The sequence below is a fragment of the Bombina bombina genome, chromosome 5, assembly GCF_027579735.1.
Source record: "Bombina bombina isolate aBomBom1 chromosome 5, aBomBom1.pri, whole genome shotgun sequence".
NCBI classification, from domain to species: Eukaryota; Metazoa; Chordata; class Amphibia; order Anura; family Bombinatoridae; genus Bombina; species Bombina bombina.
In genome coordinates, this window is record NC_069503.1 from 1,109,000,358 (window position 1) to 1,109,028,098 (window position 27,741).

A 27,741-nucleotide genomic window follows, 5' to 3' on the forward strand; every position below is an offset into this window, starting at 1 on the left:
TGGGTTAGAGTAGGGGTATGTGGGTGGTGGGTTGTAATGTTGGGGGGTGGTATTGTGATTTTTTTTACAGGCAAAAGAGCTGATTTCTTTGGGGCATGCCCCGCAAAAAGCCCTTTTAAGGGCTGGTAAGGTAATAGAGCTGTTAACTTTTTTAATTTAGATTAGGGTAGGAATTTTTTTTTTATTTTGGGGGGCTTTGTTATTTTATTAGGGGGCTTAGAATAGGTGTAATTAGCTTAAAATTCTTGTAATCTTTTTTTATTTTTTGTAATTTAGTGTTTTTTTTTTTTTGTAATTTAGTTTAGTTTATTTAATTGTATTTTAGTTTAGATATTTGTAGTTTATTTAATTTATTGATAGTGTAGGTGTATTTGTAACTTAGGTTAGGATTTATTTTACAGGTAAATTGGTAATTATTTTAACTAGGTAGCTATTAAATAGTTATTAACTATTTAATAGCTATTGTACCTAGTTAAAATAAATACCAAGTTACCTGTAAAATAAATATAAACCCTAAAATAGCTACAATGTAATTATTAATTACATTGTAGCTATCTTAGGCCTAGATTTGGAGTTTGGTGGTAGCCGTGAAAACCAGCGTTAGAGGCTCCTAACGCTAGTTTTAGGCTACCGCCGGTATTTGGAGTCACTCAAAAAAGGGTCTAACGCTCACTTTTCAGCCGCGACTTTTCCATACCGCAGATCCCCTTACGTCATTTGCGTATCCTATCTTTTCAATGGGATCTTTCTAACTCCGGTATTTAGAGTCGTGGCTGAAGTGAGCGTTAGAAATCTAACGACAAAACTCCAGCCGCAGAAAAAAGTCAGGAGTTAAGAGCTTTCTGGGCTAACGCCGGTTCATAAAGCTCTTAACTACTGTACTCTAAAGTACACTAACACCCATAAACTACCTATGTACCCCTAAACCGAGGTCCCCCCACATCGCCGCCACTCGATTAATTTTTTTTAACCCCTAATCTGCCGACCGCCACCTACGTTATACTTATGTACCCCTAATCTGCTGCCCCTAACACCGCCGACCCCTGTATTATATTTATTAACCCCTAACCTGCCCCCCACAACGTCGCCGCCAGCTACCTACAATAATTAACCCCTAATCTGCCGACCGCAAAGCGCCGCCACCTACATTATAGCTATGTACCCCTAATCTGCTGCCCCCAACACCGCCGACCCCTATATTATATTTATTAACCCCTAATCTGCCGCCCTCAACGTCGCCTCCACCTGCCTACACTTATTAACCCATAATCTGCCGAGCGCACCGCACCGCTATTATTATAAAGTTATTAACCCCTAATCCGCCTCACTAACCCTATAATAAATAGTATTAACCCCTAATCTGCCCTCCCTAACATCGCCGACACCTAACTTCAATTATTAACCCCTAATCTGCCGACCGGAGCTCACCGCTATTCTAATAAATGTATTAACCCCTAAAGCTAAGTCTAACCCTAACACTAACACCCCCCTAAGTTAAATATAATTTAAATCTAACGAAATTAATTAACTCTTATTAAATAAATTATTCCTATTTAAAGCTAAATACTTACCTGTAAAATAAATCCTAATATAGCTACAATATAAATTATAATTACATTGTAGCTATTTTAGGATTAATATTTATTTTACAGGCAACTTTGTAATTATTTTAACCATGTACAATAGCTATTAAATAGTTAAGAACTATTTAATAGTTACCTAGTTAAAATAATTACAAATTTACCTGTAAAATAAATCCTAACCTAAGTTACAATTAAACCTAACACTACACTATCAATAAATAAATTAAATACAATTCCTACAAATAACTACAATGAAATAAACTAACTAAAGTACAAAAAATAAAAAAGAACTAAGTTGCAAAAAATAAAAAAATATTTACAAACATAAGAAAAATATTACAACAATTTTAAACTAATTACACCTACTCTAAGCCCCCTAATAAAATAACAAAGCCCCCCCAAAATAACATGCCCTACCCTATTCTAAATTACTAAAGTTCAAAGCTCTTTTACCTTACCAACCCTGAACAGGGCCCTTTGCGGGGCATGCCCCAAGAAGTTCAGCTCTTTTGCCTGTAAAAAAAAAACATACAATACCCCCCCCCCAACATTACAACCCACCACCCACATACCCCTAATCTAACCCAAACCCCCCTTAAATAAACCTAACACTAAGCCCCTGAAGATCTTCCTACCTTGTCTTCACCTCACCGGGTATCACACCGATCCGTCCTGGCTCCGATATCTTCATCTAAGCCCAAGCGGGGGCTAGACATCCATCATCCGGCGGCTGAAGAAGTCCAGAAGAGGCTCCAAAGTCTTCATCCTATCCGGGAAGAAGAGTAGATCCGGACCGGCAACCATCTTCTTCCAAGCGGCATCTTCTATCTTCTTCCGATGAGGACCGGCTTCATCTTGAAGACCTCCACCGCGGACCCATCTTCTTCCGACGACGACTTCCCGACGAATGATGGTTCCTTTAAGGGACGTCATCCAAGATGGCGTCCCTCGAATTCCGATTGGCTGATAGGATTCTATCAGCCAATCGGAATTAAGGTAGGAATATTCTGATTGGCTGATGGAATCAGCCAATCAGAATCAAGTTCAATCCGATTGGCTGATCCAATCAGCCAATCAGATTGAGCTTGCATTCTATTGGCTGTTCCGATCAGCCAATAGAATGCGAGCTCAATCTGATTGGCTGATTGGATCAGCCAATCGGATTGATCTTGATTCTGATTGGCTGATTCCATCAGCCAATCAGAATATTCCTACCTTAATTCCGATTGGCTGATAGAATCCTATCAGCCAATCAGAATTCAAGGGACGCCATCTTGGATGACGTCCCTTAAAGGAACCGTCATTCGGCTAGTAGGCGTCGGGAGAAGAGGATGTTCCGCGTCGGATGGAAGATGATGGCTCCCGAAGAAAGAAGATTGAAGATGCCGTTGATAGAAGACTTCATCCGGATCATGGACCTCTTCAGCTCCCGCTTGGATGAAGACTTCAGCCGGATCATGGACCTCTTCAGCCCCCCGCTTGGGCTTGGATCAGGACATCGGAGGAGCTCTTCAGGATGGATCGGTGAACCTGGTATGGTGAAGATAAGTTAGGAAGATCTTCAGGGGCTTAGTGTTAGGTTTATTTAAGGGGGGTTTGGGTTAGATTAGGGGTATGTGGATGGTGGGTTGTAATGTTGGGGGGGGGGTATTGTATGTTTTTTTTTACAGGCAAAAGAGCTGAACTTCTTGGGGCATGCCCCGCAAAGGGCCCTGTTCAGGGCTGGTAAGGTAAAAGAGCTTTGAACTTTAGTAATTTAGAATAGGGTAGGGCATTTTGTTATTTTGGGGGGATTTGTTATTTTATTAGGGGGGTTAGAGTAGGTGTAATTAGTTTAAAATTGTTGTAAGATTTTTCTTATGTTTGTAAATATTTTTTATTTTTTGTAACTTAGTTCTTTTTTATTTTTTGTACTTTAGTTAGTTTATTTCATTGTAGTTATTTGTAGGAATTGTATTTAATTAATTTAATGATAGTATAGTGTTAGGTTTAATTGTAACTTAGGTTAGGATTTATTTTACAGGTAATTTTGTAATTATTTTAACTAGGTAACTATTAAATAGTTCTTAACTATTTAATAGCTATTGTACATGGTTAAAATAATTACAAAGTTGCCTGTAAAATAAATATTAATCCTAAAATAGCTACAATGTAATTATAATTTATATTGTAGCTATATTAGGATTTATTTTACAGGTAAGTATTTAGCTTTAGATAGGAATAATTTATTTAATAAGAGTTAATTAATTTCGTTAGATTAAAATTATATTTAATTTAGGGGGGTGTTAGTGTTAGGGTTAGACTTAGCTTTAGGGGTTAATACATTTATTAGAATAGCGGTGAGCTCCGGTCGGCAGATTAGGGGTTAATAAGTGTAGGCAGGTGGAGGCGACGTTGTGGGGGGCAGATTAGGGGTTAATAAATATAATATAGGGGTCGGCGGTGTTAGGGGCAGCAGATTAGGGGTACATAAGGATAATGTAAGTAGCGGCGGTTTACGGAGCGGCAGATTAGGGGTTAAAAATAATATGCAGGGGTCAGTGATAGCGGGGGCGGCAGATTAGAGGTTAATAAGCGTAAGGTTAGGGGTTTTTAGACTCGGGGTACATGTTAGAGTGTTAGGTGCAGACGTAGGAAGTGTTTCCCCATAGCAAACAATGGGGCTGCGTTAGGAGCTGAACGCGGCTTTTTTGCAGGTGTGCCCCATTGTTTTCTATGGGGGAATCGTGCACAAGCACGTTTTTGAGGCTGGCCGCGTCCGTAAGCAACTCTGGTATCGAGAGTTGCAGTTGCGTTAAAAATGCTCTACGCTCCTTTTTTGGAGCCTAACGCAGCCATTCTGTGGACTCTCAATACCATAGTTATTTTAAAGGTGCGGCCAGAAAAAAGCCAGCGTTAGATACGCGGGTCGTTACTGACAAAACTCTAAATCTAGCCGTAAGGGTTTATTTTATAGGTAAGTATTTAGATTTAAATATTAATATTTTAATTAATAATATTAATATTGATTAGATTTAATTTAATAAGAATTTAGTTAGGGGTGTTAGAGTTAGATAGGGTTATTATACTTAATATATATATAATATAATAACGATATTAACTATATTAACACTAATATAATTAGGGTTAATATATATATAATATAATAACTATATTAACTATATTAACCCTAATATAATTAGGGTTAATATAGTTAATATAGCTGGCGGCGGTGTAGGGGGATTAGATTAGGGGTTAATCTATTTAATATAGGTGGCGGCGGTGTAGAGGGATTAGATTAGGGGTTAATACATTTATTATAGGTGGCGGCTGTGTAGGGGGATTAGATTAGGGGTTAATTAATTTAATATAGGTGGCGGCGGTGTAGGGGGATTAGATTAGGGGTTAATTAATTTAATATAGCTGGCGGCGGGGTAGGGGGATTAGATTAGGGGTTAATAATTTTAATATAGCTGGCGGCGGGGTAGGAGCTCACATTAGGGGGTAGGTAATATAGCTGGCGGCGGTATAGGGGCTCACATTAGGGGGTAGTTAATGTAGGTGGCGGCGGGGTAGGAACTCACATTAGGGGGTAGTTAATGTAGGTGGCTGCGGGGTCCGGGAGCGGCGGTTTAGGGGTTAATAACTTTATTAGGTGGCGGCGGGGTCCGGGAGCAACGGTTTAGGGGTTAATAACTTTATTAGGTGGCGGCGGGGTCCGGGAGTGGTGGTTAAGGGGTTAATAACTTTATTAGATGGCGGCGGGGTCCGGGAGCGGTGGTTTAGGGGTTAATGCATTTAGTATTAGGAGAGTGAGGGGGGATAGCGGGTTAGACGTGTCGGGCTATGTTTGGGAGGCGTGTTAGACAGTACGGGAGATTTCATAACTTAGTCAGGTTTTGTAGGCGCCGGCAGTTTCTAAAGTGCCGTAAGTCACTGGCGACTCCAGAAATTTGTACTTACGCAGATTTCTGGACATCGCTGGTTTATCCGACTTATGGCACTTTAGCATCTGACGGCGCCGAATATTGGATAGCTTGAGTTGCGAGCTGAAACTACGGGCGGCGGGGGTTCCCTCGCTTGCGCCGCAAACTACGATCTATATCGGATCGCGCCCCTGGTGAAATAATCAGCTAATTAGTAAACATGGTTATTTTACCTGCTCTCATCCAAGGTAATCCTGAAAACCTGGCCTGTTGGGGAGGCCTGAGGACAGTTTGAAAGCCAGTGCTCCACACCAATAAAGCTGTGGGGCTTGCCCTTATTAGCCAATGAGAGGATTGACAGCTTTAGTTAAACATTTTACATGTAAAAGTACTTAGCCATGTTTTGTTTCATATGCATAATACAAACATGTCTAAGACCCCTTAAAATAGTTTGTAGAAGACTATCACTGCTTGTTGTATCTGGTTACATTGCAATGTGATTTTTTTTAAAGGGACATTGTACAGTAGATTTTCCTTTGCATAAATGTTTTGTAGATTATCTATTTATATAGCTCATCTGGCAGTGTTTTTGTAACAATGTATAGTTTTGCTTATTTTTAAATAACATTGTGCTGATTTTCAGACTCCTAACCAAGCCCCAAAGTATCAGATGTAGACTGAAGTCTACAGATTCTTGCTTGCTCTTTTTTGTGTAATGGGTCTTTTCATATGCAGGGGAGAGGGTCTGCTCTTCCTGCTTTCTCAGAAGCGCAAAATGTTAGTGCTATTGTGAAGGCTTGTGCATTTGTTTTGTTACAAATATGTATTTAACTAAACTATATGCATACAAATGCACTAATTCATTTTAAAGAAAACATTTTTTATATATTTGATTCTTTTAAATTACCTATAGCGCGGCCCTGGGCTCTGTGAAGAATTGTCGGGAGTAGCACCTCTCCCAGCATGCTATAGGTAAATATAGAACTGCTGGTGATACTTGTAATAATGTAAATTCATGTAAATGTAACTGAATATTCAGTATTCATTTTGTTGTAAATTAAATGAGTACCGAATAGTGAAAAACTGAATTTTCAGAATATTGGTTCCAAATTATTTAGTGCTGCAGAAGTCTACGTTTGTGTATTAACAAAAGTGAAACACAATTAATAGGGCTTCTATTTTTGTTCAAAGTTATTTTTTAGTACGCAAGTCTACGGTGTGCTAACATCTGCCAAACTCCGGCAGCTTGATAATAAAATAACTTCAGTAACAGTTTGATGCATGATGCCTGATCAAACTGCAGTGCCAAGAAATGTGTTGCAAAATTAGAATATAGCTTGCATTAAACTACCCTTACATTGTATTGATTTTAAGCTTTTATTGATTTTATTAGAGTTGTTTTATTATCAAGTATGCTATGATTACGGCTTTGCCGAAACACGTAAGCTTGCCAGCCAGAGGTATCCCATCTCTGTCCTTTTTTGATTGACTATGTCCTAATTTTAAATAACCACAATAAAGGTTATGTTTTACATACGCTAGCGCTCCATGTTTTTCTTTGTGGTGGATTTCCTTGCCCTGAGAGCGCTAGTGTCCCTGCATTGTATGCTGCAAATTATCCCCAGAGCATATGCTGAATACCACTACGCTGAACACTGAGCACAGAACGCTGAGATACCAGTGGAGCCCCATTATTGGTCCGTATAGAGAGGCGCAACAAAAGGCAGCCTGAGGATTGGAGGATACTGAGTGGAGGCGTCTGAAGTGATGGCGCACGTGGTACCTGTTTAGCTAACCGGTTGGAGGATCATCCGTTGTAACTTGGACACGCCCCCTGGTGGGCGCGGAAGCACGGTGCCTCTGGAAAAGTGCCGGGTAGCGGTGGACGAGATACAGAGATACAGATCGAGAAAAAGGTGTATATGACGCCGGCTCTACTTGGAAAGGATCCTGCTGTAAGTTTAAAGCTCCCCGGGTGGAAGACAGCAGAGGTGAGACTGTATCTTTCTGATTATCTCTACTACATAAAGATTGAAATGTACACTTGCTCTGGGTACACTGCAGTTTTGGTTTGCTGCGGTGCATGAAGGAAAAAAGTTTTCTTTGCAACATCTACTTTGTTCTTGTTTTTGTAACTGATCCTCTCATTTTGCTTTTGGTATTGTGTTATTATCAAGCTACCAGAGTTTGACTGGATTGTGTGCACTTTAACCATTTAAATATGGTTCCTGCATGTGAAATGCAAGAAGTTAATACAGAGTAGCTTCAGGTGTACCTGAAACCTGGGTCAGTGAGCTGGAACACTGAGATTATCCAGCACATTTGGGTGCTGCCTCATATTTTGAGTACCCTGCACTTGAATTCATAGGGGGCCCATTTATCAAGCTCTGTATGGAGCTTGAAGGGCCGTGTTTCTGGCGAGCCTTCTAAAGACCGCTGCTCCATAACCTGTCCGCCTGCTCTGAGGAGGTGGACAGAACTCACGTAAAATCAACCCGATCGAATACGATCGTGTTGATTGACAACCCCCGCCTTGCGGCAGATTGGGCGCAAATCTGCAGGGGCCGGCGTTGCACCAGCAGTTCACAAGAGCTGCCGGGGCAATGCTGAATACGGAGAGCGTATTTCTCTCCGCATTCAGCGATGTCTGTCGCACATGATCCGCTGATCAGATCATGTCGGACAGGCATTTAATAAATAGGCCCCATAGTCTCTATTTGGATACAGGCTGATATGCACATGAGGAACCGTATTTGTTTGTGTTTTACAGAGGAAGATTGGTATACTAAAATTACTGTATATTCCAGTAGACCACTGGTTTTCAAACCTGTCCTCAGGCATCCCCCACAGGCCATATTTTCCGGTTTACCTTGGATGAGAGCAGGTAAAAACATAATTTATGCTTACCAGATAAATTCCTTTCCTTCCTGGCAGGGAGAGTCCATGACTTCATTCCTTACTGTTGGAACGCAACACCTGGCCACCAGGAGAAAACAAAGACACCCCAGCCAAAGGCTTAAATATCCCTCCCACTTCCCCTATCCCCCAGTCAGTCTGCCGAGGGAAAAAAGGAAAAGTAGGAGAAACATCAGGGTATAAAGGTGCCAGAAGAATTAATATATAAATGGGAGCAACCCATCAAAAAATAAATTACGGGCGGGGTCATGGACTCTCTCTGCCAGGAAGGAAAGGAATGTATCTGGTAAGCATAAATTATGTTTTCCTTCCATAAGGCAGGGAGAGTCCACGACTTCATTCCTTACTGTTGGGAAAACTATACCCAAGCTCCAGAGGACACTGAATAAATAACGGAGGGAACACAAAAAGAGGCAGACCCTATTCTGAGGGCACCACAACCTGCAAAACTTTTCTCCCGAAAGCTGCTTCAGCTGAAGTAAACACATCAAACTTGTAAAATTTAGAAAAGGTGTGTAAGGAGGACCAGGTAGCCGCCTTACAAATCTGATCCATTCAGGATTCATTCTTAAAAGCCCAGGAGGAAGCTACTGCTCTAGTGGAATGAGCTGTTATCCTCTCAGAAGGCTGTCATCCCGCTGTCTCTTATAAGCTAAGCGGATGACACTCCTCAAACAGAAAGAAAGGAAAGTCGTAGTAGCCTTCTGCCCCTTACGCTTCACCGTACAGATGGCAAACAAAGAGGAATATTATCTGAATTCCTTAGCAGCCTGGAGATAGAACTTCAAGGCATGACACACATCCAGATTGGGAAGCAAGCGTTCCTTTGCTGAAGAAGGATTAGGACACAAGGAAGAAACAACAATTTCTTGATTAATGTTACGGTCCGACACCACCTAAGGGAGGAACCCTAATTTAGTACGTAAAACCACCTTATCAGCATGGAAAACAAGAAAAGCGGTGTCACATTGTAAAGCAGAAATCTCAGAAACTCTCTAGCCAGCAAGAAAAGAAGCTTCCAAGATAACAATTTAATGTCAACAGTATGCATAGGCTCAAACGGAGCCTGCTGCAAAACACTAAGAACAAGATTTAGGCTCCAAGGTGGAGCCCCAGATCTAAACACAGGTCTGATCCTAGTCAGAGCCTTAACAAAAGACTGCACATCCGGAAGCTCAGCCAATCTCTCGTGGAGTAACGCCGACAGGGCCAATATCTGTCCCTTCAGGGAAATAGCAGATAGACCCTTCTCCAGTCCATCCTGGAGAAAATATAAAATTCTGGCAACCTTAACCTTATGCCAGGAAAACCCACAATCTTCACACCAGTACAAATAAGTCCTCCATGTTTTATGGTAGATACGACGAGTAACTGGCTTTCAAGCTTAAACCAGAGTGTCGATAACACTCTCAGAAAAACCTTTCTTGGCTAAGACTAAGTGTTCAATCTCCACGCAGTCACCCTCAGAGAATCTAGATCTTAATGAACAAAAGGACCCTGTATCAGCAGATCTCTGCAACAAGGTAGCCTCCACTGAGGAGATGAGGACATCCCCACCAGATCCACAAACCATGATTTTTGAGGTAATGATGGAGCAATCAGAATTACTGATGCTCGCTCCTGCTTGATGCGAGCCTCCACACGAGGGAGAAGCAGTAATTGAGGAAAAATATATATGGGTCTAAACCTCCATGGTAATGATAGGGCATCTATTAATTCCGCCTGAGGATCCCTCGACCTTGACCCATAACTGAGCAGCTTGGTATTGAGGCAGGATGCCATGAGATCTATCTCCGGCGTCCCCCACTCGCTGCATATCTCTGCAAACACCTCAGCTGGAGAGATTGCCTGCTGAGGAAGTCTGCGGAAGTCTGCTTCCCAGTTGTCCACACCCGGAATGTGAATTACTGACAGCATACATCTGTGAATCTCCCCCAACTCTAGTATCTGAGATACTTCTCGTATCGCCAAGGAACTTCTTGTTCCCCCCTGATGGTTGATGTAGTCAACTGAGGTTATATTGTCTGATTGGAATCTGATAAACTGGAATGAACCCAGAAGGGGCCAAGCCTTCAAGGCATTGAAGACTGCCTGGAATTCCAAAATATTGATCGGAAGGGAGGACTGACCTTGTGCCTTCTTGGCACCCCAAATGGCTCCCCAGCCGGAAAAGCTTGCGTCCGTAGTCACAATCTCACAGGACGGTCTCAAGAAGCATGTGATCTAGACAAAGCCACCAAGAGAGCGAATCTCTTGACAGGTTGTCCAGCACGATCTGTTGAGACAGATCTGAATGGTCGCCGTTCCATTGTCTCAGCATGCATAATTGTAAGGGTCTGAGATGGAATCTGGCAAAAGGAATGATGTCCTTACAGGACACCAAGAGTCCAATCACCTCCATACACTGAGGGTCTCAAGGAGGCATGGAGGGCAAGATATGCACATGTTTGCTTGCAAGATCTCTGATCTGTGAGGAATATTCTCATGGATATGGAGTCTATTATTGTCCACAGGAAGTTCACCCTTGTATTTGGAGTAAGAGAACTATTTTCCAAGTTTATCTTCAAATCCATGTGATCGATTGAAAATTGAGAAGGGACTCTGAATGTTCTTCTGCTAGACGAAAAGATGGTGCCTGTACCAAGATATCATCCAGGTAAGGCACTACTGCAATACCTCGTGTTCTGGCAACAGCAAAAGAGCCCCCAGAACCTTCGAAAATATCCTTAGAGCAGTAGCTGGTCCAAACGGAAGAGCTATGAACTGGAAGTGCTGGTCCAGAAAGGCAAACCGTAGTAACTGAAAATGTTCCCTGTGTATCGGGATGTGAAGGTATGCATCCTTCAGGTCTATTGTGGTCATAAACTGTCCTTCTTGAACCAGAGGAAGGATTGACGGTATAGTCTCCATCTTGAAAGAGGGAACACTCAGAAACTTGTTTAGGCACTTTAGGTCCATAATTGGACAAAAAGTTCCCTCCTTCTTTAGAACCAAAAAAAAGGTTTGAATAAAACCCCAAACCTCTTTCTGCTGTAGGTACCGGGACAATTACTCCTAGAGAGGAAAGATCCCGTACGCAACCTAAGAAGGCAGACTTCTTTTCTGGTCTTGTACACAGACTGGAGAGAAGGAATCTGCCCCTGGGTGGGTGAGACTTGAATCCTATCCTGTATCCCGGAAATACAACCTCCAGGTCCCAAAGATCCTGAACATCCTGGAACCAAGCGTCTGAAAAAAGAGACAGTCTGCCACCCCTTCATGCCGATTTGTACTTGGAGAGCTTCTTAGTCTGTTTGGACTTATTCCAGGACTGAGCCGGCTTCTGAGTACTCTTGGGCTGCTCGGACTTGGGGGAAGATTGCTGTTGTTGTGATTTGTCATATGATAAAAATTCTGAAGTAGACTGTATGTAATACAACAGATGAAAGCTATAGCTTTACTGTCCCTTTAAGAGCTAAGTCATTCCTTATTAAAATGACCTCTGCAATCTCCCTACCATTAAAAAGATATGAAACTCCACAGTTTTCTTTTGTGAATTAAACAGAGCACACCATTATAAAAACAGTTTCCAATTTACTTATATGATCAAATTTGCTTAGTTCCCATAATAACTGTGTTGTAGAAATGCCTAGGAAGGCATCTATAGCACTACATGGCTGGAAATAGTGCTGCCCTCGAGTGTTCTTGCAAATGGATAACAGTCTTATGACAGGATATAGTGCTGCCCTCTAGTACTCTTGCAAATGGATAACAGTCTTATAACAGGATATAGTGCTGCCCTCTAGTACTCTTACAAATGGTTAACAGTCTTATGACAGGATATAGTGCTGCCCTCTAGTGCTCTTGCAAATGGATAACAGTCTTATGACAGGATATAGTGCTGCCCTCTAGTACTCTTACAAATGGTTAACAGTCTTATGACAGGATATAGTGCTGCCCTCTAGTGCTCTTGCAAATGGATAACAGTCTTATGACAGGATATAGTGCTGCCCTCTAGTGCTCTTGCAAATGGATAACAGTCTTATGACAGGATATAGTGCTGCCATCTAGTGCTCTTGCAAATGGATAACAGTCTTATGACAGGATATAGTGCTGCCCTCTAGTACTCTTGCAAATGGTTAACAGTCTTATAACAGGATATAGTGCTGCCCTCTAGTACTCTTGCAAATGGATAACAGTCTTATAACAGGATATAGTGCTGCCCTCTAGTACTCTTGCAAATGGTTAACAGTCTTATAACAGGATATAGTGCTGCCCTCTAGTGCTCTTGCAAATGGTTAACAGTCTTATGACAGGATATAGTGCTGCCCTCTAGTGCTCTTACAAATGGTTAACAGTCTTATGACAGGATATAGTGCTGCCATCTAGTGCTCTTGCAAATGGATAACAGTCTTATGACAGGATATAGTGCTGCCCTCTAGTGCTCTTACAAATGGTTAACAGTCTTATGACAGGATATAGTGCTGCCATCTAGTGCTCTTGCAAATGGATAACAGTCTTATGACAGGATATAGTGCTGCCATCTAGTGCTCTTACAAATGGATAACAGTCTTATGACAGGATATAGTGCTGCCCTCTAGTACTCTTGCAAATGGATAACATTCTTCCAAAACTGTTGCCATATAGTGCTCCAAAAATGGGCAGGCTCCTGAACTTACGTCCCTGCTTTTTAACAAAAGATACCAAGAGAACAAAGGAAAATGAACAATTGAAGTAAATTTGAAAATTGTTTAACCCCTTAATGACCACAATGTACCATGTATGTCACTGGTCGTTAAGGGTTTTTTCAGGACATAATAGCACAAGTCTAGCAAGAACACGCTATTAATGCCCTCCCTCCAGCAGGCTTTGTGGAATAGAGCAGTCTCAACGCTGGTGGCAAGACCACGCTATAAAATAATCAAGTCCCAAAAAAAGCCGAGCGACATACAGGGTACGTCGCTGGTCCTTAAGGGGTTAAAATTGTTGGTTTTATCTGAATCATTAAAGGGGCACTCAAATCAAAATAAACGTTTATGATTCAGATAGAGCATGCAGCTTTAAGACACTTTCCAATGTACTTCCATTATCAAATATTTGCACAGTCTTTTTATATTCACAGTTTCTGGGGAACAAGATCCTACTGAGCATGTGCACAAGCTCACAGGGTATACGTATACTAGTCTGTGATTGGCTGATGTCTGTCACATGATACAGGGGGCCGGAAAATGGGAGAAAAAATACATTTGTCAGAACAAAATCTACTGCTTATTTGAAATTCAGATGAAGTGGTATTGCCTTGTTATGTACTTGTTAAAGGGACACTAAACCCCTAAAAATTCCTTCATGATTCAGGTAGAGAATACAATTTTAAACAACATTCCAATTTACTTTTATTATCTAATATGCTTCATTCTTTAGATATCCTTTGCTGAAGAAATAGCAATGCACATGGGTGAGCCAATCACATGAGGCATCTATGTGCAGCAACCAATCAGCAGCTACTAAGCCTATCTATATATACTTTTCAGTAATCCAATCAGATCCAATCAGCCAATCAGATTGAGCTCGCATTCTATTGGCTGATCGGAACAGCCAATAGAATGCGAGCTCAATCTGATTGGCTGATTGGATCAGCCAATCCGATTGAACTTGAATCTGATTGGCTGATTCAATCAGCCAATCAGATTTTTCCTACCTTAATTCCGATTGGCTGATAGAATCCTATCAGCCAATCGGAATTCAAGGGACGCCATCTTGGATGACGTCATTTAAAGGAACCTTCATTCGGTGTTAGGATGTCGGAAGAAGAGGATGGATCCGCGCCGGCTGCTTCAAGATGGACCCGCTCCGCTCCGGATGGAAGAAGATAGAAGATGCCACATGGATGAAGACTTTGGACCCTCTGGTGGACCTCTTCTGGCCGGATAGGATGAAGACTTCGGACGCTCTGGAGGACCTCTTCTGGCTGGATAGGATGAAGACTTCGGACCATCTGGAGGACGGATCGGATGGTACCCGGCTGGGTGAAGACAAGGTAGGAAGATCTTCAGGGGCTTAGTGTTAGGTTTTTTAAGGGGGGTTTGGGTGGGTTAGATTAGGGGTATGTGGGTGGTGGGTTGTAATGTTGGGGGGGGTATTGTATGTTTTTTTTACAGGCAAAAGAGCTGATTTCTTTGGGGCATGCCCCGCAAAAAGCCCTTTTAAGGGCTGATAAGGTAATAGAGCTGTTAACTTTTTATTTTAGAATAGGGTAGGGCATTTTTTTATTTTGGGGGGCTTTGTTATTTAAAATTCTTGTAATTTTTTTTTTGTAATTTAGTGTTTGTTTTTTTCTGTAATTTAGTTTAGTTGATTTAATTGTAGGTAATTGTAGGTAGTTTAGTTAATTAATTTATTGATAGTGTAATGTTAGGTTTAATTATAACTTAGGTTAGGATTTATTTTACAGGTAATTTTGTAATTATTTTAACTAGGTAGCTATTATGTAAAATAAATACAAAGTTGCCTGTAAAATAAATATAAATCCTAAAATAGCTACAATGTAATTATTATTAGATTAGGGGTTAATAAGTGTAGGTAAGGTAGCGGCGACATTGGGGCGGCAGATTAGGGGTTAATAAATATAATATAGGGGTCGGCGATGTTAGGGGCAGCAGATTAGGGGTACATAGGTATAATGTAGGTTGTGGCGGTGTCCGGAGCGGCAGATTAGGGGTTAATAATAAAATGCAGGGGTCAGCGATAGCGGGGGCGGCAGATTAGGGGTTAATAAGTGTAAGGTTAGGGGTGTTTAGACTCGGGGTACATTTTAGGGTGTTAGGTGCAGACTTAGAGAGTGTTTCCCCATAGGAAACAATGGGGCTGCGTTAGGAGCTGAACGCTGCTTTTTTGCAGGTGTTAGGTTTTTTTTCAGCCCAAACTGCCCCATTGTTTCCAATGGGGGAATCGTACACAAGCATGTTTTTCCAGCTAGACGCTATCGTAAGCAACGCTGGTATTGAGAGTTAAAGTGGCGGTAAATATGCCTCTACGCTCCCTTTTTGGAGCCTAACGCAGCCCTTCAGAGAACTCTCAATACCAGCGTTATTTAAAAGGTGTGGGGGGAAAAAAACATGCGTAGCTAACGCACCCCTTTGGCCGCAAAACTCTAAATCTAGGCGTATGTTTTTTGATGTTTAGTTGTATAAACAGTTTGAATGTACTAGATAGAAAAGCTCTTACTTACCAGGGCCATAGCATCGATACTGGCCTGATGGGTCTCCACCAGTAATTTCACAACATGGTTATATCCATACTGAGCACAGAGATGCAGTGGAGTTAGGCCAAGCTTGGTTTTGGCATTAACAAAGGCCTTGTGCCGGAGAAGAATGTTGGCTATCTGGTCATGCCCCTTCTCGGCAGCCAGGTGTAAAGCTGCTTTACCATGCTGTAAATGACAGAGACAAGTGTTGTAACTGACCTGCCCGTAAGGTTCCATAGTCACATTGCACATCATGTTGTACCATCACAAGAAACATAAAAACATAATTTATGTAAGCACTTACCTGATAAATTCATTTCTTTCATATTGGCAAGAGTCCATGAGCTAGTGACGTATGGGATATACAATCCTACCAGGAGGGGCAAAGTTCCCAAACCTCAAAATGCCTATAAGTACACCCCGCACCACACCCACAATTCAGTTTAATGAATAGCAAAGTAGTGGGGTGATAAAGAAAGTAGTAAAAAGCATCAACAAAAGAATTTGGAAATAATTGTGCTTTATACAAAAAATCATAACCACCATAAAAAGGGTGGGCCTCATGGACTCTTGCCAATATGAAAGAAATGAATTTATCAAGTAAGTTCTTACATAAATTATGTTTTCTTTCATGTAATTGGCAAGAGTCCATGAGCTAGTGACGTATGGGATATCAATACCCAAGATGTGGAACTCCACGCAAGAGTCACTAGAGAGGGAGGGATAAAATAAAACACAGCCATTTCCGCTGAAAAAATAATCCACAACCCAAATAATAAGTTTATTCTTTTAATGACAAGAAAAACTTAAAACATCAGCAGAAGAATCAAACTGAAACAGCTGCCTGAAGAACTTTTCTACCAAAAACTGCTTCTGAAGAAGCAAATACAACAAAACGGTAGAATTTAGTAAATGTATGCAAAGTAGACCGGGGGCCCGATCCAATATGCAGCGTCGCCCGCAAAAGCCAGCGACGCCAAATTTTGCGCGGGTTTGGTATCACATATACGGCGTAACATAGAAGTTACGCTCGTATATTTCTGCCTTCGGCCGTAGTTTTTTGGCCCATAGACAGGTATACCAAACCCGCGCAGTTTGGTATCCAATATACAGCGTAAGGACTTACGTGGCGAAAATGGAGAAATCTTACTCCATTTTCACCTCGCCACAAATTGCAGGTGTAGTAAGCCTTACGCTGAGTATTGGAGCCCTGTAACTCCCTAAACTACCTGCAAAATAAAACCTTACACCTAACGCATGCGCAATGTCTATCTACCTGTCAACCGCAATCCCCCACGCAATCTTTAATAAAGTGCTTAACCCCTAAACCGCCACTCCCGGACCCCGCCGCCAGCTACATTAAATATCTAACCCCCTAATGTGATCCCCCTACACCGCCGCCACCTATATTAAAATTATTACCCCCTAATGTGAGCCCCCTACCCCGCCGCCACCTATTTTAACTACATTACCCCCTAATGTGAGCCCCCTACCCCGCCGCCACCTATTTTAACTACATTACCCCCTAATGTGAGCCCCCTACCCCGCCGCCACCTATTTTAACTACATTACCCCCTAATGTGAGCCCCCTACCCCGCCGCCACCTATTTTATATGTACTACCCCTAATCTGACCCCCTTACACCGCCGCCACCTATATTAAAATTATTAACCCCTAATCTAATCCCCCTACACCGCCGCCACCTATATTAAAATTATTAACCCCTAATCTAATCCCCCTACACCGCCGCCACCTATATTAAAATTATTAACCCCTAATCTGAGAGCCCTACACCGCCGCCACCTATATTAAATATATTAACCACTAAACCTAAGTCTATCCCTAACACCCCCTAACTTAATTATTATTAAAATAAATCTAAATAATATTAATAATATTAACTAAATTATTCCTATTTAAATCTTACCTATAAAATAAACCCTAACATAGCTACAATATAATTAATAATTACATTGTAGCTATTTTAGGGTTTATATTTATTTTACAGGTAACTTGGTATTTATTTTAACTAGGTACAATAGCTATTAAATAGTTAATAACTATTTAATAGCTACCTAGTTAAAATAATTACCAAATTACCTGTAAAATAAATCCTAACCTAAGTTACAAATACACCTGCACTATCAATAAATTAATTAAATAAACTACAATTATCTAAACTAAAATATAATTAAATACACTAAACTATATTACAAAAAATAAAAAACACTAAATTACAAAAAATAAAAAAAAGATTACAAGAATTTTAAGCTAATTACACCTAATCTAAGCCCCCTAATAAAATAACAAAGCCCCCCAAAATAAAAAAATGTCCCTACCCTAAACTAAATTACAAAAGTAATCAGCTCTATTACAGCCCTTAAAAGGGCCTTTTGTGGGGCATTGCCCCAAAGTAATCAGCTCTTTTACCTGTAAAAAAAAAGAATACCCCCCCCCCCATTACAACCCACCACCCACACACCCCTACACTAAAACCCACCCTATCCCCCCTTAAAAAAACCTAAGTCTAACTCCCAAGTGGTCCTTACCTGTCCTGAAGACCAGCAGAGAAGGTCCTGTTCCAGGCGGAGAAGTCTTCTTCCAGGCGGCGACCTCTTCTTCTTCCAGGAACCAGCTGGCGCGGAGTGGAGGAGTTGAAGACTGATGACCGAGGAGCTGAAGACCATCCTCTCTGGAAATGAAGACCGGCGATGCAGGAACTGAAGATCGGCGATGCTGGAACTGAAGACCGGAGCCATGGAGCGTGGAGGATCCTCTTCATACGATCACTGCCGTACACTGAATAGGAATTCAAGGTACGCGATTAAAAATGGCGTCCCTTGAATTCCTATTGGCTGATTTGAGCCTTCAAATTCAAATCAGCCAATCGGATGAGAGCTACTTTAATTCTATTGGCTGATTTGAATAGCCAATAGAATAAGAGCTACTGTAATTCTATTGGCTGATTAGAATAGCCAATAGGCGGGGTCTTACCCAACTCCAAATAAGCTAAATGAATCAAAAGCTTTAACCAAGAAGCCAAGGAAATAGCAGAAGCCTTCTGACCTTTCCTAGGACCCTAAAATATAACAAATAGACTAGAAGTCTTCCTGAAATCTTTAGTAGCTTCAACATAATATTTCAAAGCTCTTACAACATCCAAAGAATTCCATAGAATTCTTAGGATTAGGACACAAGGAAGGGACAACAATTTCTCTACTAATGTTGTTAGAATTCACAACTTTAGGCAAAAATTTGAATGAAGTCCGCAAAACCGCCTTATCCTGATGAAAAATCAGAAAAGGAGATTCACAAGAAAGAGCAGATAGCTCAGAAACTCTTCTAGCAGAAGAGATGGCCAAAAGGAACAACACTTTCCAAGAAAGTAGTTTAATGTCCAAAGAATGCATAGGCTCAAATGGAGGAGCCTGTAACGCCTTCAAAACCAAGTTAAGACTCCAAGGAGGAGAAATTGATTTAATGACGGGCTTAATACGAACTAAAGCCTGTACAAAACAGTGAATATCAGGAAGTTTAGCAATCTTTCTATGAAATAAAACAGAAAGAGCAGAGATTTGTCCCTTCAAGGAACTTGCAGACAAACCCTTATCCAAACCATCCTGAAGAAACTGTAGAATTCTAGGAATTCTGAAAGAATGCCAAGAAAATTTATGAGAAGAACACCAAGAAATGTAGGTCTTCCAAACTCGATAATAAATCTTCCTAGAGACTGATTTACGAGCTTGTAACATAGTATTAATTACTCAATTAGAGAAATCTCTATGACTTAGTACTAAGCGTTCAATTTCCATACCTTCAAACTTAATGATTTGAGATCCTGATGGAAAAAACGGACCTTGAGACAGAAGGTCCGGCCTTAAGGGAAGTGGCCAAGGTTGGCAACTGGACATCCGAACAAGATCTGCATACCAAAACCTGTGTGGCCACGCTGGAGCCACCAGCAACACAAACGATTGTTCCATGATGATTTTGGATATCACTCTTGGAAGAAGAACTAGAGGCGGAAAAATGTAAGCAGGATGATAACACCAAGGAAGTGTCAGTGCATCCACTGCTTCCGCCTGAACATCCCTGGACCTGGACAGGTATCTGGGAAGTTTCTTGTTTAGATGAGAGGCCATGAGATCTATCTCTGGAAGACCCCACATCTGAACAATCTGAGAAAACACATCTGGATGGAGAGACCACTCCCCTGGATGTAAAGTCTGACGGCTAAGATAACCCACCTCCCAATTGTCTACACCTGGGATATGCACCGCAGAGATTAGAGAGGAGCTGGATTCTGCCCAAGCAAATATCCGAGAAACTTCTTTCATTGCTTGGGGACTGTGAGTCCCACCCTGATGATTGGCATATGCCACAGTTGGGATATTGTCTGTCTGAAAGCAAATGAATGGTTTTCTCTTCAACAGAAGCCAAAACTAAAGAGCTCTGAGAATTGCAGGGAGTTCTAAAATATTGATTGGTAATCTCGCCTCTTGAGATTTCCAAACCCCTTGTACTGTCAAAGATCCCCAAAAAGCTCCCCAACCTGAAAGACTTGCGTCTGTAGTGATCACAGTCCAGGTTGGCCGAACAAACGAGGCACCTTGAACTAAACGCTGGTGATTTAACCACCACGTCAGAGAGTGTCGAATATTGGGATTTAAGGATATTAACTGTGATATCTTTGTATAATCCCTGCACCATTGATTCAACATGCAAAGCTGGAGAGGTCTCATGTGAAAACGAGCAAAAGGAATCGCGTCCGATGCTGCATTCATGAGGCCTAAAACTTCCATGCACATAGCCACTGAAGGGAATGACTGAGACTGAAGGTGCTGACAGGCTGCAACCAATTTCAAATGTCTCTTGTCTGTTAGAGACAGAGTCATGGACACTGAATCTATCTGGAAACCTAAAAAGGTGACCCTTGTCTGAGGAATCAAGAAACTTTTTGGTAAATTGATCCTCCAACCATGTCTTTGAAGAAACAACACTAGTTGATTTGTGTGAGATTCTGCAGAACATAAAGACTGAGCTAGTACCAAGATATCGTCCAAATAAGGAAACACTGCAATATCCTGCTCTCTGATTACAGAGAGTAGGGCACCTAGAACCTTGGAAAAGATTCTTGGAGCTGTTGCTAGGCCAAATGGAAGAGCAACAAATTGGCAATGCTTGTCTAGAAAAGAGAATCTCAGGAACTGATAATGTTCTGGATGAATCGGAATATGAAGGTATGCATCCTGCAAGTCTATTGTAGACATATAATGTCCTTGCTGAACAAAATGCAGAATAGTGCTTATAGTTACCATCTTGAAAGTTGGTACTCTTACATAGCGATTCAAAATTTTCAGATCCAGAACTGGTCTGAATGAATTTTCCTTCTTTGGGACAATGAATAGATTTGAATAAAACCCCAGACCCTGTTCCTGAAAAGGAACTGGCATGATTACCCCTGAAGACTCCAGGTCTGAAACACACTTCAGGAAAGCCTGAGCTTTACTGGATTTGCTGGGATACGTGAGAGAAAAAATCTTCTCACAGAAGGTCTTACTCTGAATCCTATTCGATACCCTTGAGAGACAATGCTCTGAATCCATTGATTTTGGACAGAATTTATCCAAAAATCCTTGAAAAACCATAATCTGCCCCCTTCCAGCTGAGCTGGAATGAGGGCCGCACCTTCATGCGGACTTAGGGGCTGACTTTGGTTTCTTAAATGGTTTGGATTTATTCCAATTTGAGGAAGGCTTCCAATTGGAAGCAGATTCCTTGGGGGAAGGATTAGATTGTTGTTCCTTATTTTGACAAAAGGAAAGAAAACGGTAAGAAGCCTTAGATTTACCCTTAGGTTTTTTATCCTTAGGCAGAAAAACCCCTTTTCCTCTAGTAACAGTTGAAATAATAGAATCCAACTGAGAACCAAATAAATTATTAGCTTGGAAAGAAAGAGATAATAATCTAGATTTAGATGTCGTATCAGCATTCCAAGATTTAAGCCACAAAGCTCTTCTAGCTAAAATAGCTAAAGACATGGATTTAACATCAATTTTGATAATATCAAAAATGGCATCACAAATAAAATGATTAGCATGTTGCGGTAAACGAACAATGCTAGATATGTCAGAATCCAATTTTTGTTGCGCTAAATTCTCCAACCAAAAAGTTGATGCAGCCGAACATCAGCCAAAGAAATTGCAGGCCTGAGAAGATGAATATAAATAGGCTTTCCTTAGATAGGATTCAAGTTGTGGGTGTGGTGAGGGGTGTATTTATAGGCATTTTGAGGTTTGGGAAACTTTGCCCCTCCTGGTAGGATTGTATATCCCATACGTCACTAGCTCATGGACTCTTGCCAATTACATGAAAGAAACACTGATTTTACAACAGAACATTTACACAGTAAAATTATTTTCCCCATAATGGGTTTGATTACGAGTGGCGCGCTAACTGTTGCGTGTAAGTGATAAGGGGTATAACACAGCTTTTTTAGCAAGTCAGAAGTTGTACGCGTATGACGAGTTGAATGTAAACGCGTTCACTTGAGCGCAATTGAATTTCACAAGCGTCGGGTTAGCACAACTGCAGAGCTCTGGTTAACTGTTATGTGGGACACAAAAGTGTCACAAAACACATCAAAAATACATTACACAGTGCAGTTACACTCATATTAACACTGTAATACACTGCAGCAGGTCAGATGGATCATTAGGAACACATTAAAGGGGAGTAATACTGTATTTATAGTTCACTGCTACTTTACGGCAATGGAATTACTACTTCTTGCCCAGAATGGAATTACTACTTCTTGCCCAGAATGGAATTACTACTTCTTGCAGAATATTACACCATAGGCACATTCCTTTACAAAACAGCCTTTCCGATATGGCCACTGCCAGCATATGTACAGTGTTATAATGAACACACAGTGTCCCCTCTTTTGGTTGATGGCCTTTTGTAGGAGAATTTCAGAATAGAGTTTCCGCAGGTGGATTTTACCACTACCTATAAAGCTTTTACTTCAGCTTGGAATATGTCAGTGGAATCCATATACAGGATAACACCACACAGAAGTCTTATATGTTTCATATGGTTCTAACTTAAAGGGACAGTTTACTCCAGAATTTTTATTGTTTAAAAAGATAAATAATCACTTTATTACCCATTCCCCAGTTTTCCATAACCAACACTGTTTTTAAATTATTTTTTAGTCAACACTCAAATAGTTAGCGTAATGTACACAAATGAAGAAAAATAAATATTCGTCAAATGTCAAACACATGTCATTAGAATATAAGTGTATATATATTCATAGCAAAACAAATCATATCAATATTTTATACTGCTATAGACATTGCTTGTTTAACATATATTCTGTTTTAATATGAAGCAAATACATGCCCATACAAATGCCCCTTTAGGGGCAATAGGTATTTTAGGATTTTTTAGTGTTAGGTTTTTTTATTTTGGAGGGTTTGGTGGGGGGCGGAGGGGTTACAGTTAGAGGGGGACTTAGTAATTTTTAAGGTAAAAAAACTGTTTAACTTAGGGCAATGCCCTACAAAAGGCCCTTTTAAGGGTTATTGGTAGTTTAGTATTAGATTAGGGGGTGTTTTTATTTTGGGGGGCTTTTTTATTTTCATAGGGATTAGGTTTAATTTTTGATAATTTGATTTATTATTTTATGTAATGTTAGACTTTTTTATTTTTTGTAATCTTAGATTAATTTAATTTTATTTTTTTTTATTTTTAAGTAACATTAGCTTTTTTTATTTTAATTGTAAATTATTATTTTTACATTTAGCAAATTAGGATTAATTTAGGGGGTGTTAGGTTAGGGGGTTTAGTAATTTAATTAGTTATTTGGGTTGTGGGGGTTTGGCAAGTTAGGGGTTAATATATGTTTTAGAATTATTGCGTTGTGTGGGTTTGGCGGATTAGGGGTTAAACATTTTATTAGGTTTATTGCGTTGTGGGTTAATGGCGGATTAGGAGTTAATAGTTTTATTAGGTTTAACCCGATGTGGGTTAAAGGCGGATAAGGGGTTAATACATTTATTAGGTTTATTGCGATGTGGGTTAATGGTGGATTAGGGGTTAATACATGTATTACGTTTATTGCGATGTGGGTTAATGACGGATTAGGGGTTAATATATTTATTAGATAGATTGTGATGTGGGTGAATGGCGGATTAGGGGTTAAAACATTTATTAGGTAGTTTGTGATGTTGGGGTTGGCAGTTTTAGGGGTTAATATATTGTTTATTAGTTCAGATATGGGGGTGATGGCGGATATAGGGGTTTTGACGTGTCAGGTTTATTCTTGGTAAACGTGTAAGACTTTTACGGGGGATATAACTTTTTTTTTCCTTAGGTGGCACCAGCAGTTTCTAACACTGGCAACTCACAGTGGTAACTCACTGGCAACTCCAGAAATGTGTACTTACGCACATTTCTGGACATCGCTAGTTTATCCGACTTACGGCACTTTATGAACTGCCGGCGCTGTATATGTGAATTCCCGATGTGCAAGAGGAAATTACGGGCAACGCGGGTTTCAGCAGTTACACTGAAGCCTGCGCCGCATATGTAATCTCGCCCAAGGTGTGCCTGGGTACATAGATCAGTTGTATAAACCTGTTTGGATCTTCAATAGATTGACACAGCAGAGGTCACTAATTTCATATCACCTTCCTCTAAATCACCCCTCCCCCATCTTTTTTCTTTAGCGGGATTATATATCTCTTCTATTGGTTTTTTTTTTTAATACACAGATAGACACTGCACACACAACCCCCCCCCCCCACACACACACCCCCCCCACACACATATTTTCACTAATTTTGTCTGCAAGGATGCTTGCATTTCACTTTAAGATTCACCAGATTAATGTAAAAATACATCACAAATGCAAAATTGAGATCGCCAGCTATGCCAGTTAAAAAAGATAAAAAAAACAAGATGGCGCATGATATTTCCTCAGAGGGTTTATCAGAAACACCTGGCACACAAAGTAACAAGTCAGATACACAATTAATGTTCAATCAGCTTGCGGAGCGCCATACTGCACTAATTTTATTAAGGCACGAGTAAGGGCTAATCTAAGGTATTCTGCCAAAATAGTTATTGAAGATGGCGAGAACCACACTATATTGAACTCTGAGGCAGAAGCCAAAGCATTTTGGGGCGAAAATTAACAATAAGGTTTAAAGCTGCATTCTTTAAGGGTAAAAGAGAACTGTTGAGACTAATGGATCTGACAAAACAGTTAAACTGGTTGTTGGTAAAGAAACCAGTGTTATGTTATGTGTATTGCTTTTATTTTTATTTTTTTTCCTCTTCCCCCTCCTTCTTCCCTTCAGGGACTCCGCCAACATAAAAATAGTGGATTTTAATTAGAAATATACTAACATAAAACTTATATCGTGGAATGTCGGGGGGATTTCTTCTCCAAGTAAGCGCAAGCATATTTTTAAAAAATCTTAAAAAAACAAAGTCCTGACATAATGTTTGCAAGAACTGCATTTAAAAGCTTCTGAGATTCCCAAACTAAAGGTTAACTGGACTGAGGAAATTGCAGCTATCCTCTGTATTATGGCTCATAGTTATCAAGGTCTGGCGGACCTGATCCAACACTGCGGATCAGGTCTGCCAGACCTCGCTGAATACGGCGAGCAATACGCTCGCCGTATTCAGCATTGCACCAGCAGCTCACAATTTTATAATTATGCAGGTAGAAATTGAGAAAAGATATGGTCATTTTGTAATGTATACAGTTCAAATAGACTGGACATAGATTTTTGGCAGAATCTTAGGAAGAAACTAACTTTATACTAGAATCTAGTAGTAGCAGGTGATTTTAATCTAACAATGTATCCAGAAATTGATAGATTTCAACAAAAACCATCTCAGAGATACTTAAAAGAAGCAAAATGTTTAAAAGATTTTTGTAAGGCTCTGAGATAGAAAGACGCTTGGTGTTCACAACACCCAGACACACAAACCTATTCCTGTGAAACTAAAGCACAACGATTGACATGTTTTTAATAGAGGATAGTTTTTTTGCCCTAGATATTGAAACCCAAATAGCAAACATTATATTATCAGATCATGCCATCAATAGTTTAAATTTTAAACTCAGTACAGAGATGGGGACAAATTTAAACTCTTTTCGCTACCCGAGCAATAATACCCACTTCTGTAATTGGTTCACTGAAAGATGATATGTATATTACAATTTTTACGAGTATCTGCATAAAAATATATAGATTTTTGGTAGGCGGAAAAGGCTGTATTGAGATGGGAAATCAAGGCACATATGATAACAATAAAGAAACAGTCTAAGTGCAGGGACATACAACTAGCAAACCAGCTTAAGAACAGCTATAAGAAATATTTACTTAATCTAAACATATCAACTTGGAATTAATATACGCTGGCTAAAACGGAAAGAGAACTGTTTCTCAAAACAAAATGGTCTTTTGAAGATCTGAAAGCTAGGGCAGCGTTTAAGGGATATCAAGGAATATCAGCAAAACATCTGGCAAAACTCACGAAATTTTGAAAAAAGAAAAGTATGATTCCTCTAATTAAGAGTGGTGATAATATATATACAAAGACAAATGAAATTAGGAAGCCTTTTTTAAATACTATCAAAAATTATATGCCAATATCCCGGTTAATGAAGCAGAAAAAGAAAGATTCTGGCAAAATATAAGTCTCCCAAAGATCTCAATGGAAGCTTTAGAGCAAATTAACAAAGTAATCATGCCAGAGGAAATAGGGTTAGCTATAGATAAAATGAAATCTGGCAAAGCCCCTGGTCCAGTCGGGTTATCAACCGAATTTTATAAAATGATTAAAACTGATATTTTATACACACTATCAGGTAGATTACATGTTTTGCGCTATAGAGGGTACTTAGTGAACGCAACAAAAGTTGCGTTATTTCACCCTCCATATCGCTGCCATTCTGAGTTTTAGAAAAGCCGGCTTGTGCGTGCAATATGGTTGCGATAAGCTCCATACCGCACAAAAGCCAAGGGCTGTTTTGACATGCTTGTGCAAGCTTTCCCCATAGACATCAATGGGGAGAAAGTGTTAGAAAAAAAACACCTGAAGCGCGGAATGAAAAGCTCCGTAACGCAACCCCATTGATGTCTATGGGGAAAAATAATATGTTTAAACCTAACACCCTAACATAAACCCCACGTCTAAACACCCCTAATCTGCTGCCCCCAAAATCACCGACACCTACATAATGTTGTTAACCCCTAATCTACCGCTCCCGATATCGCCGCCACCGAAATAAATCTATTAACCCCTAATCTGCTGCTCCCGATATCGCTGCCACTATACTAAAGTTATCAACCCCTATTCCTCCGCACCCCAAAATCGCCCACACTATAATAAAGATATTAACCCCTCTTCCACCGCTCCCCAACATCGCCGTCACTAAAAAGTTATTAACCCCTGTTACAGAAGCATTAGTTATTTTGTTGTGAAGAAACTTATTTCCCAGCAGCAATGCCTGAACCAGCCAAGCCAGCGCCTAAGAAGGGCTCCAAGAAAACTGTAACAAGTATCATTTCATAAAGGGTTAACTCTGTTCAGTTTTGAGAAAACTATTTTCTGAGGCAGGTTTCCTAGCATATTGTGTACTGTAATTAAGTTTGTGATAAGCATTCACTGCTAGGTGATAAGAAGGACTCAATTGTTTTCTTGTGTGTACTTGTTATCTGCGGTGGCCTGTCCAAGGGCTTTGTCTAAATGTGTGATGGGGGATTTTATGCTTCCCCCCCTGGGAGTGCCCTGTGTGCATGTAACCTAAATAAAAAGCAGGCTGGGCATCCCAGTCCTCAGTTCTTGGTTGTCCCTCAATCGCAGCGTTGACTCGTTTTTGTGGGCAGAAGGGTATCCTAGCTGTACTACAGCTAAGGGGGATTATTCTACATTTGCGAGACTCATATAGAATACTATGGAAAGCAGTTTCTCCCCTCTTCAGCAATAGGAATCCAGGCTACTAAGCGGTCCATCTCTCAGCGAGACTAAGGGTAACCGTAACATTTGGCGGCAGCGGTGGGATTTTTCCTGGATTTCCTAGGAGAGG

General features: G+C 40.5%; 1 protein-coding gene across 1 annotated transcript in view; it reads right to left on the reverse strand.

The window, feature by feature from the left end:
- Positions 1-27,741, reverse strand: part of LOC128661735 (ankyrin-3-like) — a 410,167-nt gene that overhangs the window by 115,171 nt on the left and 267,255 nt on the right. Inside the window, 1 exon segment of the mRNA XM_053715956.1 lies at positions 15,612-15,812. Coding sequence (XP_053571931.1) covers positions 15,612-15,812 — 201 coding nt within the window.